General features: G+C 61.2%; 1 protein-coding gene across 2 annotated transcripts in view; it reads left to right on the top strand.

The window, feature by feature from the left end:
• COL5A1 (collagen type V alpha 1 chain) overlaps positions 1-12,197 on the top strand; it is a 153,850-nt gene that overhangs the window by 123,773 nt on the left and 17,880 nt on the right. For both annotated transcript variants that reach the window (XM_069477046.1, XM_069477044.1), the window contains exons 44-59: positions 776-829; positions 1,811-1,864; positions 1,967-2,074; positions 2,871-2,924; positions 3,024-3,131; positions 4,388-4,441; positions 5,104-5,211; positions 5,881-5,934; positions 6,231-6,284; positions 7,246-7,299; positions 7,982-8,035; positions 8,745-8,852; positions 8,944-8,997; positions 9,087-9,140; positions 10,101-10,208; positions 12,083-12,136. In XM_069477046.1, coding sequence (XP_069333147.1) covers positions 776-829; positions 1,811-1,864; positions 1,967-2,074; positions 2,871-2,924; positions 3,024-3,131; positions 4,388-4,441; positions 5,104-5,211; positions 5,881-5,934; positions 6,231-6,284; positions 7,246-7,299; positions 7,982-8,035; positions 8,745-8,852; positions 8,944-8,997; positions 9,087-9,140; positions 10,101-10,208; positions 12,083-12,136 — 1,134 coding nt within the window. The remainder of the gene's footprint in view (positions 1-775; positions 830-1,810; positions 1,865-1,966; positions 2,075-2,870; positions 2,925-3,023; positions 3,132-4,387; positions 4,442-5,103; positions 5,212-5,880; positions 5,935-6,230; positions 6,285-7,245; positions 7,300-7,981; positions 8,036-8,744; positions 8,853-8,943; positions 8,998-9,086; positions 9,141-10,100; positions 10,209-12,082; positions 12,137-12,197) is intronic.

The raw sequence follows: 12,197 nt of genomic DNA, 5'->3' as shown, positions 1-12,197 counted from the left end.
AGAGCAGCACACACGTGACCAGCAGTAAATGAAATCCCTGGCCTGCCTGGGCACACTGGGAAACCACTTTCCTCTTGTGTCCTCTCGAAGTTGCCTCAAGCCCTGTTGTGTCCAGAGCAGACAGATGCTCCCTGTCCCCACTGAATCATTTCCGTTCTGAGCCCGCGGAGCCGCTGTAATGAGGTTTTACTCCACATCTATTTTTAAATGTCTTCACTTGAATTATCAGGGCTCCCTGTCATTAGGAATGTGCTTTATGATCCTGATGCTATTATCGCAGGACCTTGTCTTATACTTCCTGTAATGAAGGCAGCGAGATTTAGCTCTTCAGTTAACTTTCCATTTATGATAACTCTGTGGTGACATTTCTGACTTTGTCACCTCTGTGTGGATGGCGCCTTGCATCTCGGTGGAAGACAGGCTTGCCCGACAGAAGCCCCGGAGAAGGTTTTAATAACTTCTTTGGAAACACAGTGACTGCGTTGCCTATTGTGGTGGCGTCGTGGTCGCCGTCCCGTCGGAAAGAGCGCGATTTCAGTGTGGCCTTTCCCGTATTGTCAAGTCAGAGTTGCGTCAGACCAGATCAGACCTCGTCCCTTTTAGCCCTCGTCTTGAAGAGGAAATCACATCCATGTAGGGAAGCATTTCTTCTCGGGAAGCTTCTAGGGCCGCCTGCAGGGGACGCTGTTCTTCCCAGAGGAATTAATCACGGGGAACGGGCATGGTCTGAGCGGGCACCGGGCCGCCTAACGGAACCTTCCACGTCTCCCGCCAGGGCGAGATCGGGGAGCCGGGGCAGAAGGGCAGCAAGGGAGACAAAGGCGAGCAGGTAAGCGCGGCAGTGCCACACCGCCAGCCACGTGCTCAGGGCCAGGCGCGGTCCCGACTGACGTGGCTGATGGCGGATAGGGCACGCTGCTGAAATCTGGAGCGTGTGTGTTTGGAGGACATCCGTGTGCGTGTGGTGTCTGCGAGTGACTCTCTCGGTGTTACAATGAACAGGAGGCATTCCCAGGGTTGGTGGCGTGAAGCCAGCTGGGCATTTGTGTCCCTGAGGTTTTCGGTTCTGTAACCTGCTCGTGGCCCTGGAGGCTGAAGAAACCAGAATATTCTGGCAGGGTCAGCACCATTGACCAAATACCTGCTAATTTCCCTGTTTCAGTTTTTCACTAGATGAGAAATACCATGTGTTCTCACAAAAGCCTGTCACTCTCCTAGCAGCTTCTTCCCAATGGTGGGAAGTGTCTCCTGATCTCCCAATATTTAGATTCCGGGCAGGAAAGAGCCCTGGTCCCGGAAGGCCCTCCCCAGGGCTGTGTCCCTCCCGCCACGCCGGGCTCCTGCTCCTGCTCGCCTTCCTCCTCCCACGTGCGCTGGGCTGGCGGGTTCTGGAGGGCGGCACGAGGCGGCAGAGTGCGCACAGGGTGGGGCGTGAGGGCATTGGGTGAGCCGTGTGCTCCCACACCCTCGTTGAGGGGGGTCTCACGTGCTCGTGCCGTGGGTGGGTGGTGGCCTGAGGTGATGCACGGTGGCCTCTCGGGAGACATTGGGAGCAGCTGCCTCTGTCACCATGATGATGTGCTCGGGGTCGAACCAAGAACCCGGCCGACTTCCCAGAGCCTGCAGCATGGCCCGCACCGTCGTGTTGATGTTACCTCCAATGAATGACACCTTTGGGGTCTGAACCGATGACCTCGGGTGCATTAGCCTCTGGCGCTGACTGTCCTCAGCTCGGGACATGGTTCGCCCCATCCCTCGGCCTCGTCCGAGATTTGGGAAGCGACCCACGCTTCTGTCTTGCTCCCCACAGGGTCCTCCCGGGCCGACGGGTCCGCAGGGCCCCATCGGACAGCCAGGCCCCTCCGTGAGTATCTGCGGCCGGTGACCTTCCGAAAGACCCGCACCCCTCAAGCCGCCGTGTTACCCGGGACTGGTCCTGACTCGCGGCTCAATGATTTCCCTGCAGGGAGCGGACGGCGAGCCAGGTCCTCGTGGCCAGCAGGGCCTTTTCGGGCAGAAGGGTGATGAGGGTCCCCGAGGTTTTCCTGGGCCCCCCGGGCCAGTGGGGCTGCAGGTAAGTGCCGAGTCCTCTTCAGATGCCTCCTGCGTCTTGGCTGTGCCCTCTCCCCCTGGCTTTTTAAGAATGGGCACACTGGCTGGGCTGCAGGGGCCTCCTGGGCCCCGTCCGATCAGAGTGCTGCAAATTCCCAGAATTCCAGCCATCCCCAATTGACTGCTCTTATTTACACAATCACGTGTATGTCCATGCTCACTGTGGAAACTGATTATTTGTAAGAAAACAAATGGCTTCTAAACGCCGCCTAGAAATAAACTGTGGACATTTGGGTGCATTTCGTCCCCATGCCTGTTCAACTCCTGCTTTCACATACGCACGGGCTCGTACGCAATTTTGTTTGGGTTTTGCAAAATCTGAATCACGTCATATGTTATGTAGGAAGTTTGTACGCTGCTTTCTGCATGTTACGTTTTGAGGTGCGTTGAATGTCGTTCACTGTGCTTTGAACAAATGGCTTTTTATTTATTTGGGAAACATGATTTTTAGTCACTACGCGGTAACCCGGCATCTGGCGGTGACATAATTTATCCAGGCGTTTCCCTGCTGTTGGCTCATTAGGTTTTACTGCTTTCTGGGCCTGGCCGTAAGCACCTTTGTCATAAATCTTTGCGCTCTTCCCCGATCGTTTCCCCGGGCTGGCTCCGAGACTTGGAACCGGGACGTCTGCGTGGGTAGCTGTGGGCGCAGCAGCACGCCCCGGGGCCTTTGGAGGCTCAGCGCCTCGTGTCGGCGGAGATGGTGAGAGCTGTGTGTGTGACAGCTCACGGCCTCACTGCACCTTTCCTGTTCCCAGGGCTTGCCAGGCCCCCCAGGTGAAAAGGGTGAGACAGGAGACGTGGGCCAGATGGTGAGTGTGTCCTGATGCCAAGACCTGGCCGTGGCAGCTGGCTGACGTTTGGGGAAGTCTGCATTTCCTCTGGGCTCAATGGCCTCTCCGTGTCCCTAGGGCCCTCCAGGTCCCCCTGGCCCCCGAGGACCCTCCGGAGCTCCAGGTGCTGACGGGCCACAAGGTCCTCCGGGCGGAATAGGAAATCCTGGTGCTGTAGGGGAGAAGGTAAGGCCCGGTGCCTGCTGCAGTAGCGGATGTGTGACTGAGGAGTGCATGTGTGTATGCGTGTGTGTATGCATGTGTATACATGTGTGTTTTTGCGTGTGTACGCGCAGAAGTGTGCAAGGGCATGGCCAAATCATTCCAACAAATACATTTTGAAACTTAGAAGAAGATTGGTGAAATGGAAGGTGAAAGTCCAACGTGTTCACTGGTGGCAGCCTTTTGCGGCATTTCCAAATGGTGCCCCCCGCCAGCAAGGCCCCTGCCCCCGCCCCAAGTTCAGTGAGGATGGAAGTTACTGTCTAGTCCTGGGAGTGCTGGACTCGCTGTGCCTGCAGTTCCCACTTCAGCCCAATTCTGTTCCCGTAACCTGGGGCCTCCCCGTTTGGTCTGACGGATTTTAGGGCCCAAGCCCTCAGGATGACTCAAGGAACATGAGGGACCTGTGTGTGGCTGTGTGCATGTGTGTCCAGGCATGTGCACGAGTGCATGTGTGTGTGGGCATGTGTTCGTGTGTGCGCATCTGTGTGCATACGTGTGCGTACACATATGTGCATGCATGTGGGCACACATGGTGGGTGGGACTGCCCCTGCCCCCCAGTGCCGCTGAGTCTGCCTGACTGTAAGAACTGACCTTTGCTCTTCTGGGCAAGAGGGAAGACAGGAACGTGCACCTGTGCACTTGAGCTCCCTGTGGGCCGTTTCCAGAGTTTTCTTTCTGACATCGGCCATGAAATTGAAAGAAGCTCTCAATCACTGCTCATTTTTTATGATATGGAAATTAAAGAGAAATACTCCCTGCCGTGCCCACGGGGGTGGCAGCATCTTTCTCCCACCGTCCCTCGGCTGCCCCTGCCCAGGCCCCCTTCCCTATGTCCGTCCCGGTGGCCGTGGCCCTGAGGAGTGCGTGTGGCTTCCTCCCTGCCTCTGCCCTGCCGTCCCTGCCTAGATACCATCCCCGCCCGAATACCGTCCCATCTGCCCACTTTGCTTCTCATCATCAACCCGCAAAGCCCCCGGGGCACAGTTCTTGGGAAAGCCTTCTTAGGCTGTGTCTCCTGCAGTCTGGACGTCCCTCCCTGCGTCCATCACACTCCTCACATGCCCCCCTCCAATCCAGGGAGCCATCTGGCGACTGGCCGCCATCCCACTAACCCTGGGTCCCCAGTACCTGGCGGCCTGCAGGTGGAATTTGGCGGGTGCTTGACGCCAGGGCCGCTGTTCCCACCAGCGCCTCACTGTGTCTTGTGTCTCCCTAGGGTGAACCTGGCGAGGCTGGCGAGCCTGGCCTTCCGGGAGAAGGAGGACTCCCGGTGAGTGAGTCGGCGTGGGGGGCGGGACGTACCCGAGCAGCTGTGTGGACAGGTGCTGGATCAGAAGCTCTGGTCCTGCCTCAGTTTCCCCATTCATAAAATGGGAGTCATAAGCCCTCATGTGCCCACCTCAGAGTTAACGTAAACAAGTCGGGGAGTGAGCACATGTGTGCACGCGTGCGTGTGTATGCGCACAGACTTTAGCGACCGCCCGAGACCAGTGGCCCGCAGTGACTGCTGTCCGTGATGTCCCAGGCCCTTTCTCAGGCTACCATAAATGTGGGGGCGACTGTTGTCACCCCATCATGCCAGGCCTTTGAAGTCCAGATGAACGTTCACTGTGCGGCCAGCTCGAGGGTGGCTTTTGGGCCCAGGTGGCAGCTGGGGACAGCAAGTGGCCGAGGCCTCCTGGGTGTTCAGCTGCCGCCCCCATCTGAGCACCGTGGCCCTGCTGCTGTCTGACCTGGGAGTCGGTCTTGGCCTTAGAGAGCCCCGGAAAGCCCGGGCTCCGCAGCCATCTCGGGCACACACACGGGCAGCAGCTGGCCCCTGGGCTGGGGCAGCAGACACCTGGAGAGGCTGTCGGCGTGCTGAGGACCCAGGAGGCACCCGCAGACCAGCGCCTGCGGTGCCAGCCCTGAAGCCCTGGCTCTGCCTTCCAGGGACCCAAAGGAGAAAGGGGAGAGAAGGGCGAGTCTGGCCCTTCTGGTGCTGCTGGACCCCCTGGACCCAAAGGCCCTCCCGGAGACGACGGTCCCAAAGGCAGCCCCGTGAGTACTGCTGTGAAGCTGGGGGCCCACGGAGCGGGGCTGGGGATCCCTGCACCCCAGAGCATCTGACTTGTCGCCAGCGCGTGCTGTGCTCTGGGAATGGCTTCGGGACCCGTGTATGTCTTGGGGCTATTTCTCCAAAGTCTAGAGGTTTGCACACCAGCTGCTGCACGACCTAGTGGAGATGAGGGCAGGCGTGGGTAGAGGAGAAAGCTCCGGAGGGTTCCCTGCACAGACTAGCAGCCGCCAACATGGACACACACGACAGTCGCCCTGGGGGATGCCCCGCCTCTGGCCTGCCCTGATTTGGCATCAGGAGTGGCTTCGGAGAGGCATGTTCTAGAAACCTGAAGGTCCAGGTTTTGGTCTCTACCTGGATCTCCCGGGGAATGGACGTGTGGGCAGGACGCCTGCCCCTTACGTGCTCTGGAAAGCAAGAGACCGGCTGAGCCCAGCCCTGCCCACCGGCCAGGCTTGCTGGCTTCATGAGACACTGCATGTGACAGGGCTTCCGGGTCATAGTGTCCCCCGAGGTGTCAGAGTTTTTGGACAGCTCTAGGAGCCAGACAGTGGCAGGTAGTTTTCTGGGGCAGTGACTGTGTGGCCGAGTGTGGTCTTGGCAGGTGGCTGACGGCCATGGCTGTCTCTCTCTCTCTCTCTCCATTTTAGGGCCCAGTGGGTTTTCCTGGAGATCCCGGCCCCCCCGGAGAGCCCGGCCCCGCGGTAGGTGCCCACGAGGGCAAAGCCCTTCGATCCCCACAGCTCCTGTGGCCCCTGACAGCCCCTCTCCCCTTTCTTCTGGTGGTTTCCTTTTGCTGAGGTCTCGCTGGGGCGTGACACTCTCCCAGGGGTATCACGTGCCGATGATCGGATGGAGAAAACGTGTCCCCCATTGAGCAGCCATGTGCTGGCGCCAGGGTGTATCTGATTTGGGGACAGGGCTGAGGATGCGTTGGGCACTAGTGGGTGAACTCAGGGTGCTGTCGAAGTCAGCAAGGAGCCTGGTTCTGTCCCCGCAGGGTCAAGATGGTCCCCCTGGTGACAAAGGAGACGACGGTGAACCTGGGCAGACGGTGAGTCCACAGCCCGACCCGACGTCGTGGTGGGAGTGCCTGTGTGTTCCCGGCACTTTGCAGCTTGCCCAGTTCATTTCTGAGAAAAACCTGAGCCCAGCCCCTCGTGTGATTCTCAACCATGGCAGCAGCTGGCGAGCTCCATCTGAGGGTCTGTTAAAAGCTACGGACCCTCTTTTCAGAACAGAAAAATGCGTGCTCCGTCGTGGCATGTTCGTCCCAGCAGTGTTTTGCTCACAGCGCCGGGGCTCGCAGGACCCGCCCCCACACCCAGCAGTAGCAGCTTCCCCGCACCCCAACCCCCATGGTGCTTCCCCGCACCCCGACCCCCATCCTCGCGGGGCGAGCACCCCACCCACGGGCCCTTCCTGCCTTGACTGAGCTCGCACTAGACATTGCAGCGTGTCGTAAACACTCTCAGGGGTGGATCGACCCTTACAGGCCCCTGGACAGGATGCGGCTTGGAGGGGCCCCTGGGGCCTCTGGGGTTTCCCTCGCCCCCTCCTGCACCCGGCAGGGCAAACTGCTGCCCGAATCATGGACTCAAGGGCAAAGGGCCGTGTCACTGGTCTGCCATGGGCAGCTGTGCAAAGAAGGGGTCAGGGACACAGCTGTGGGGCCAGATTCTCCCACAGATGTCCCCATTCCGCCACATGCTGGCCTGTGCCCTGGGGACAATACGTGTCCCCACTTCTGTGTAGGGGGATGCGAAGGACCCCCTGCGCCAGGTTGCGGTGAGGATCACGCCCATGGTGGGAAAGTTCTCCTCCAACAGGCAGCCAGGCTGCGGGCCGGGCCGTGCGTGGAGTGTGGGGCTGCAGCAGGGCAGTCCCGGGCGACCCTCTCTCAGGACCTCTCGTGCTGGCCGAGGACGGATTAGACTGAGATTCTGTGAGGTTTGCCGCGGTTTCGTCTGGCGGGCATGGTGCTAATACTCCGTGTGTTCTTTCTCCAACACCAGGGATCCCCGGGCCCCACTGGTGAACCAGGTCCGTCCGGGCCTCCAGGAAAAAGGGTAAATAGTTCTGCAAGTGAGCCCTTGGTGTCAACGCCCTGCATGACGGTTGTCCCCCGCACCCCGATGCCCTCACCGCCTTGGCTCACGTCTGGGCTGGGCCGTGGTGCTCCAAGCAGCCCTGGTGGGGAAGACGCTTGCGTTTGGAGTGTGTTCCCCGCTCAGCTTCCTGCCGCGTCGTCTGACGGCAGACCCGCTGGGGCCATGTGGCTGCACCTTGTGGGACAGGCCTCACTGACACCGTCCGAAATACCCATCATGGGAGAAACACAGCCGCAGAGCTGAGAGACTCCTTTTACCCGGCTCAGATTTTACCTAAAACTCAGGACAAATGACGAGGCGTTCTTTACACAGCGGATGATCTAGTCATTTCCCGCTGCTGCAATACACGGAGCTGCCTGGTGCGCCCAGACCTGGGAGGCCACCCCGCACTCGTGGCGTCAGATGCCACCTGGCACTCGCGGCGTCAGATGTCTCTGCAGACGGCCCACGGGGCTGTTCTCTGGGACTGGGGTCCTTGGGACCCATGCTGAGGGCCTGCGTCCGTGCTGGTGGCAGCCAGGGGCAGACCCACACCCTGCACCCCTCCCTGGGGCCCAGGCCTGTCTGTGTCCACACATTGACCTCATCATTCTGGTGCTGCAGGCCACACAAGCCACTGTTGTCCCCTTACTTGTTCCAGGGTCCCCCGGGCCCCGCAGGCCCTGAAGGCAGACAGGGAGAGAAAGGAGCCAAGGTAACGTTCCGGCTGTGCTGGGCCATGCACGGGCCTTCCAGAGGGGAGCGGTGGGTGGGAAGGGGCAGCATGTGGACAGAGGAGGCCACAGAGCCGGGAGTGGCCCCTGGGGGCCTGGCTCACGGGCAGCCTGTAGGGGAGAGCCGGTTCTCTCTGTGGGAGGCAGCAGGTGTGGCTGGGGGTACGGGCGTCTGATCCTGGCACCGCGGTCTACCCTCCCCCAGGCCTGCGGGGGTGGAGGCGAGTGGGTGCGGGCGTTGGGGATCCCAGGGCGGAGTCCCAGTGTGCCAGAGAGCCGGCCACACTGTAGCTGCCCACCCCTGCAATGCGGATGATGACGGTGCCCGCCGCAGGGGGCCAAGGGAAAGACGGGGGGTGGGGGGCAGGCAGTTATCATAGGGCCTGGCCCCTGGAGCACACAAGAGGCCATCCTCGAAGTGAGGTGACCGGTGGGCCCGGGATGGTACCATCACCTCCCTCCTGGGGATGCCTGTCATTAAATGACACAGTGGTGGGGGTCTCCAGACTCCGCTCCTGTGTGGGAAATGGCAGCTGTGGCCACTGTGGCCGTGGTCGGTGTGGACGGAGGGAGGCTGGGCAGCCTGTTGGCTGAGGAAGTTAGCGGATGGAGCGTTGGCCAGGGCAGCTTGCATAGCCGTGTGGAGAACTGGAGCAGCCTGGATGCCACTCTGTGCTTGCCGCCCTGCAGGGAGAAGCCGGCCTGGAAGGGCCCCCTGGGAAGACTGGCCCCATCGGCCCGCAGGGCGCCCCTGGGAAGCCGGGGCCCGACGGCCTGCGCGGGATCCCAGGCCCCGTGGTGAGCGGGCTGGGCAGGCCCGGGAGGCACAGGGGCTGCCGAGGACAGAGGTGTGGGCCCGGCACTCACGCGGCGGGTCTCTGTGTTTCAGGGTGAACAAGGTCTCCCGGGGTCCCCAGGCCCAGACGGTCCCCCCGGCCCTCTGGTGAGTGACATTCCCCAGGGCAGTGGGGGCGGGTTTGCCACCTGAACCTTCTGGGATGAGGACTCTGACCCCTCTCCCTCCTCCCACAGGGTCCCCCAGGACTCCCCGGCCTTAAAGGAGACTCTGGTCCCAAAGGTGAAAAGGTAAGGGGACCCCAGGCCCACCTCCCATATCCTCGGCTGCTGATGTGGCCCTGTGTTGTCTTGGGCCTGCTGTGAGCTGTGAGGGGTTCTGGGGGTCAGTCAAACAAGGGGACATGGACCTGTGCTCTGGAGGCTTGTCCCCACCTGCAGGGAGCCCCGGGCAGTTCCGGAGGTCCCCACAGCCCCAAGAGCTGGCAGGGAACCTTCTGGCTGGCGCCGAGGCCCCCGCTGGAGGGCATTTGGCACCCCAGGAGCAGCCACTGGCCCTGGGCACGGTGGCCTCGGGCCTCCCTGCGGGTGTCATGGGGGCTGGGCAGCGGACGGAGCCCGTTGACCTTTTAACGGGTGGTGATTTTTTGCTACTTACATTGACTTATTTACAAACGTAAAATGTACTCACAGGCCAAAGAGTTGTACGTAAAGAAGGCAACGAGGTCTCTTCTCCCTCTAATGTCTACCCCACCCACCCCCAAGCCCCAAAGCAGGGAAAGCTGGGGGATCCTTCCAGAGCTTTCTACAGGCTACATAAACATGTAGAAAAGCACATAAACAACCGTACAAAGCACATGCCGTGGCTGTTTCTTTTTAAAGGAAATAACAAGTGACTATAGTCTCTGTGATTCTTGCGGCTGTCCGTCTGTGTCAGTCCTCAAAGTTTGTTCCAGTTCTTTGTGAGGGCAGGCATACACACTCGCCACTGGCCAAGGAGAGAGGACACATGTAGAAAGACATAAAAATTCCCGTTCCGGAGCAGCCCTTTCGTCCCTCTGGGCTGTGTCTGTGTCGCCATCTGTTTTCAGGCGTGACTTGTGCCTGCAGTTTGTTCCCTTCCAGAAGATGCTCGCTGGTGGCTCGCCGGTGGCTCCGTGGTGTCCGTGGCAGGGCTGTCCTGCTGCAGCCACTGGCTCGCTGTAGCCAGGTGTGAGGCAAATGCCCCTTCGTGTCTTTTCTTTCCAACAGGGTCATCCTGGCCTGATTGGGCTCATCGGACCTCCGGGTGAACAGGGTGAGAAGGGTGACCGTGGCCTCCCCGGCCCCCAGGGCTCGCCGGGTCCTAAGGGAGAACAGGTGCGTGAGATGTCGTCTTGCCCTGGGCTGGCGAGAAGCAGCTAAGAACCCCGGGGCTCTAGTCCCCAGAGGACCTGAGGCAGATCAGAGCCTGGCAGGACGTCCTCTTGTCCGGCAGACCCAGGCGTCCTACTTTGCAGACAGAGACCGTTGTGGGGGACGGGCTCTCCCAGGGCACGGGGAGCTGTGCTGACCGGCAGGGAGTGTCCCCTCCGCGTTGCCGTGGTGGCCTCAGAGCTGGAGGGACTCAGGGGTCAGATCACGTGTCTCCTGCCTCTGAGTGGGCAAGAGCCTCTGACCCAGCCAGTGCCCAGGAGGACACAGTGGCTGTCAGTGGCATTCGCCGTACCGTGGCGCAGGGCCTGGGCGTCTGTGCCCTTCCTCCTGCCTTGCCCCAGGTGCACGCAGCGGACCCCAGGCTTTCCTGGAAGCCACTGTAGCCGCTGGAGTTTGCAGCCTCAGCAAACCACAGCCGAGGAAACCCTAGCCAGAGAGTTTCGCCCTGCCCTGCGGCTGGGAGTCACGTGAATGTGGCCTGGCCTGGGAAGGGTGGCATGTGTCCCAGAGACAGGAGAGAGGGGTGAGGGGACATGCTGTGCCTCTACCCCTCCCCCATGAGGGCCACCTGTCCTCATCTAGCGTGGGCATCGCCACGTCCCAAGAAGGTGTGCAGGGCACACACGTGCGCAGTAAGCTATGCCACCTCCACCTGTGCCGGGCCTGGCAGGTGTCAGGACGCAGGGGACAGAGCAGGAGCAAGCGGAGTCCCTAGGCTGGGAGCAAAGTGGACCCCCTTGCGGGGCCCAGGGGCAGCTGCAGGGTGGCGGGGGGTGCGGAGCTTATTGGAAACCCTGCCATGGGCCATTGTCCTCGTGGGCCACCAACCATTTCCCACTGGCCAGTGTCCCCAAGGCATAGCAGCACCCTCAGAGGAGTGCTGCCCAAGATGCGGTGGCCCCGCCACCCTGAGTATCAGGGAGGAATCCAGGTCCCCACGGCCACAAGGGAAGCACCCTCTGTGCCCACCCTCTTCGCTCACTCGTCCCCAACCTGCACCGTGGTCTCGGCCGTGCTGCTGAGGCAGGGGCTGACCCAGAGGTGCAGGCTGGAGGATCTGTGGGCTGCTTGGAATGGCCCAAAGCCGGAGTCGTCCCTGCACGACCAAGGACAGGGAGGACAGCATGCCTCCCCGGTGACATTTGGCGGTCGGCCTTCCGCCACCCTTGCTCGTGGCTTAAGCCCTGGTGACAGTCTGTGTGGAATCTGGGGCTCGGGTGCAGGGGCTCTGGGGTGCCCTCCGCTACGCGGGCGCTGGTGGCAAAGCTCTCGGCAGCTGCTCTGCACCACCACCCTGAGCTGCGCGGGGAGGAGCCAGCCGGGGAGGGGGTCCGAGCAGAGGTCATGTGCTCCGAGGGTGCGAAAAGCACATCTAGAGGCTGGGCAGGACAGACAGAAAGGAAAAGACTGCAGGACGCTCACTGCCCACCCCGGGCTTCTTTTAGTGGGGACACCAGCGCCGTGAACAGAGACACAGACAGGATCAAGTCAGGGCCGGGGCGTCGGAGTGAGTGTGAAAAGGGATGTCTCAACCCAAAGTCACCTCCCCGTGGCCCTGCGGGTGCAAGAGAGTCCTTCCAGCCCGGACGGGGAGCAGCGCTAGGGGCTGTCAGCCTCGGGGTGATGCTCAGGCCAGCCCGGGTGGACTGCTCCCCGGACAGTGCTCCCGCCCCGGGACTAGAGAGCAGCCCAGACACGGCTGTGCTGGGCCAGGGGCGTTGCCTTAGGGAAAAGACGGTTGGGGGACCTGGTGACACACCGTGCCACAGTTCCTCCTCTTCTGAGGGTGACGACCTGCGTTCTCTGCTCCTTTTCAGGGTATCACTGGTCCTTCTGGCCCACTCGGGCCCCCCGGCCCCCCTGGCTTGCCGGTGTGTATCTGGGAGGGGTGGGGGCAAGGGTGAGGGGGTCTGGGCCTCGGTAGGGCTGGAG

Source organism: Eulemur rufifrons, chromosome 7, assembly GCF_041146395.1.
Source record: "Eulemur rufifrons isolate Redbay chromosome 7, OSU_ERuf_1, whole genome shotgun sequence".
Classification (NCBI taxonomy): domain Eukaryota; kingdom Metazoa; phylum Chordata; class Mammalia; order Primates; family Lemuridae; genus Eulemur; species Eulemur rufifrons.
This window is presented reverse-complemented; position numbering and strand designations above follow the sequence as displayed.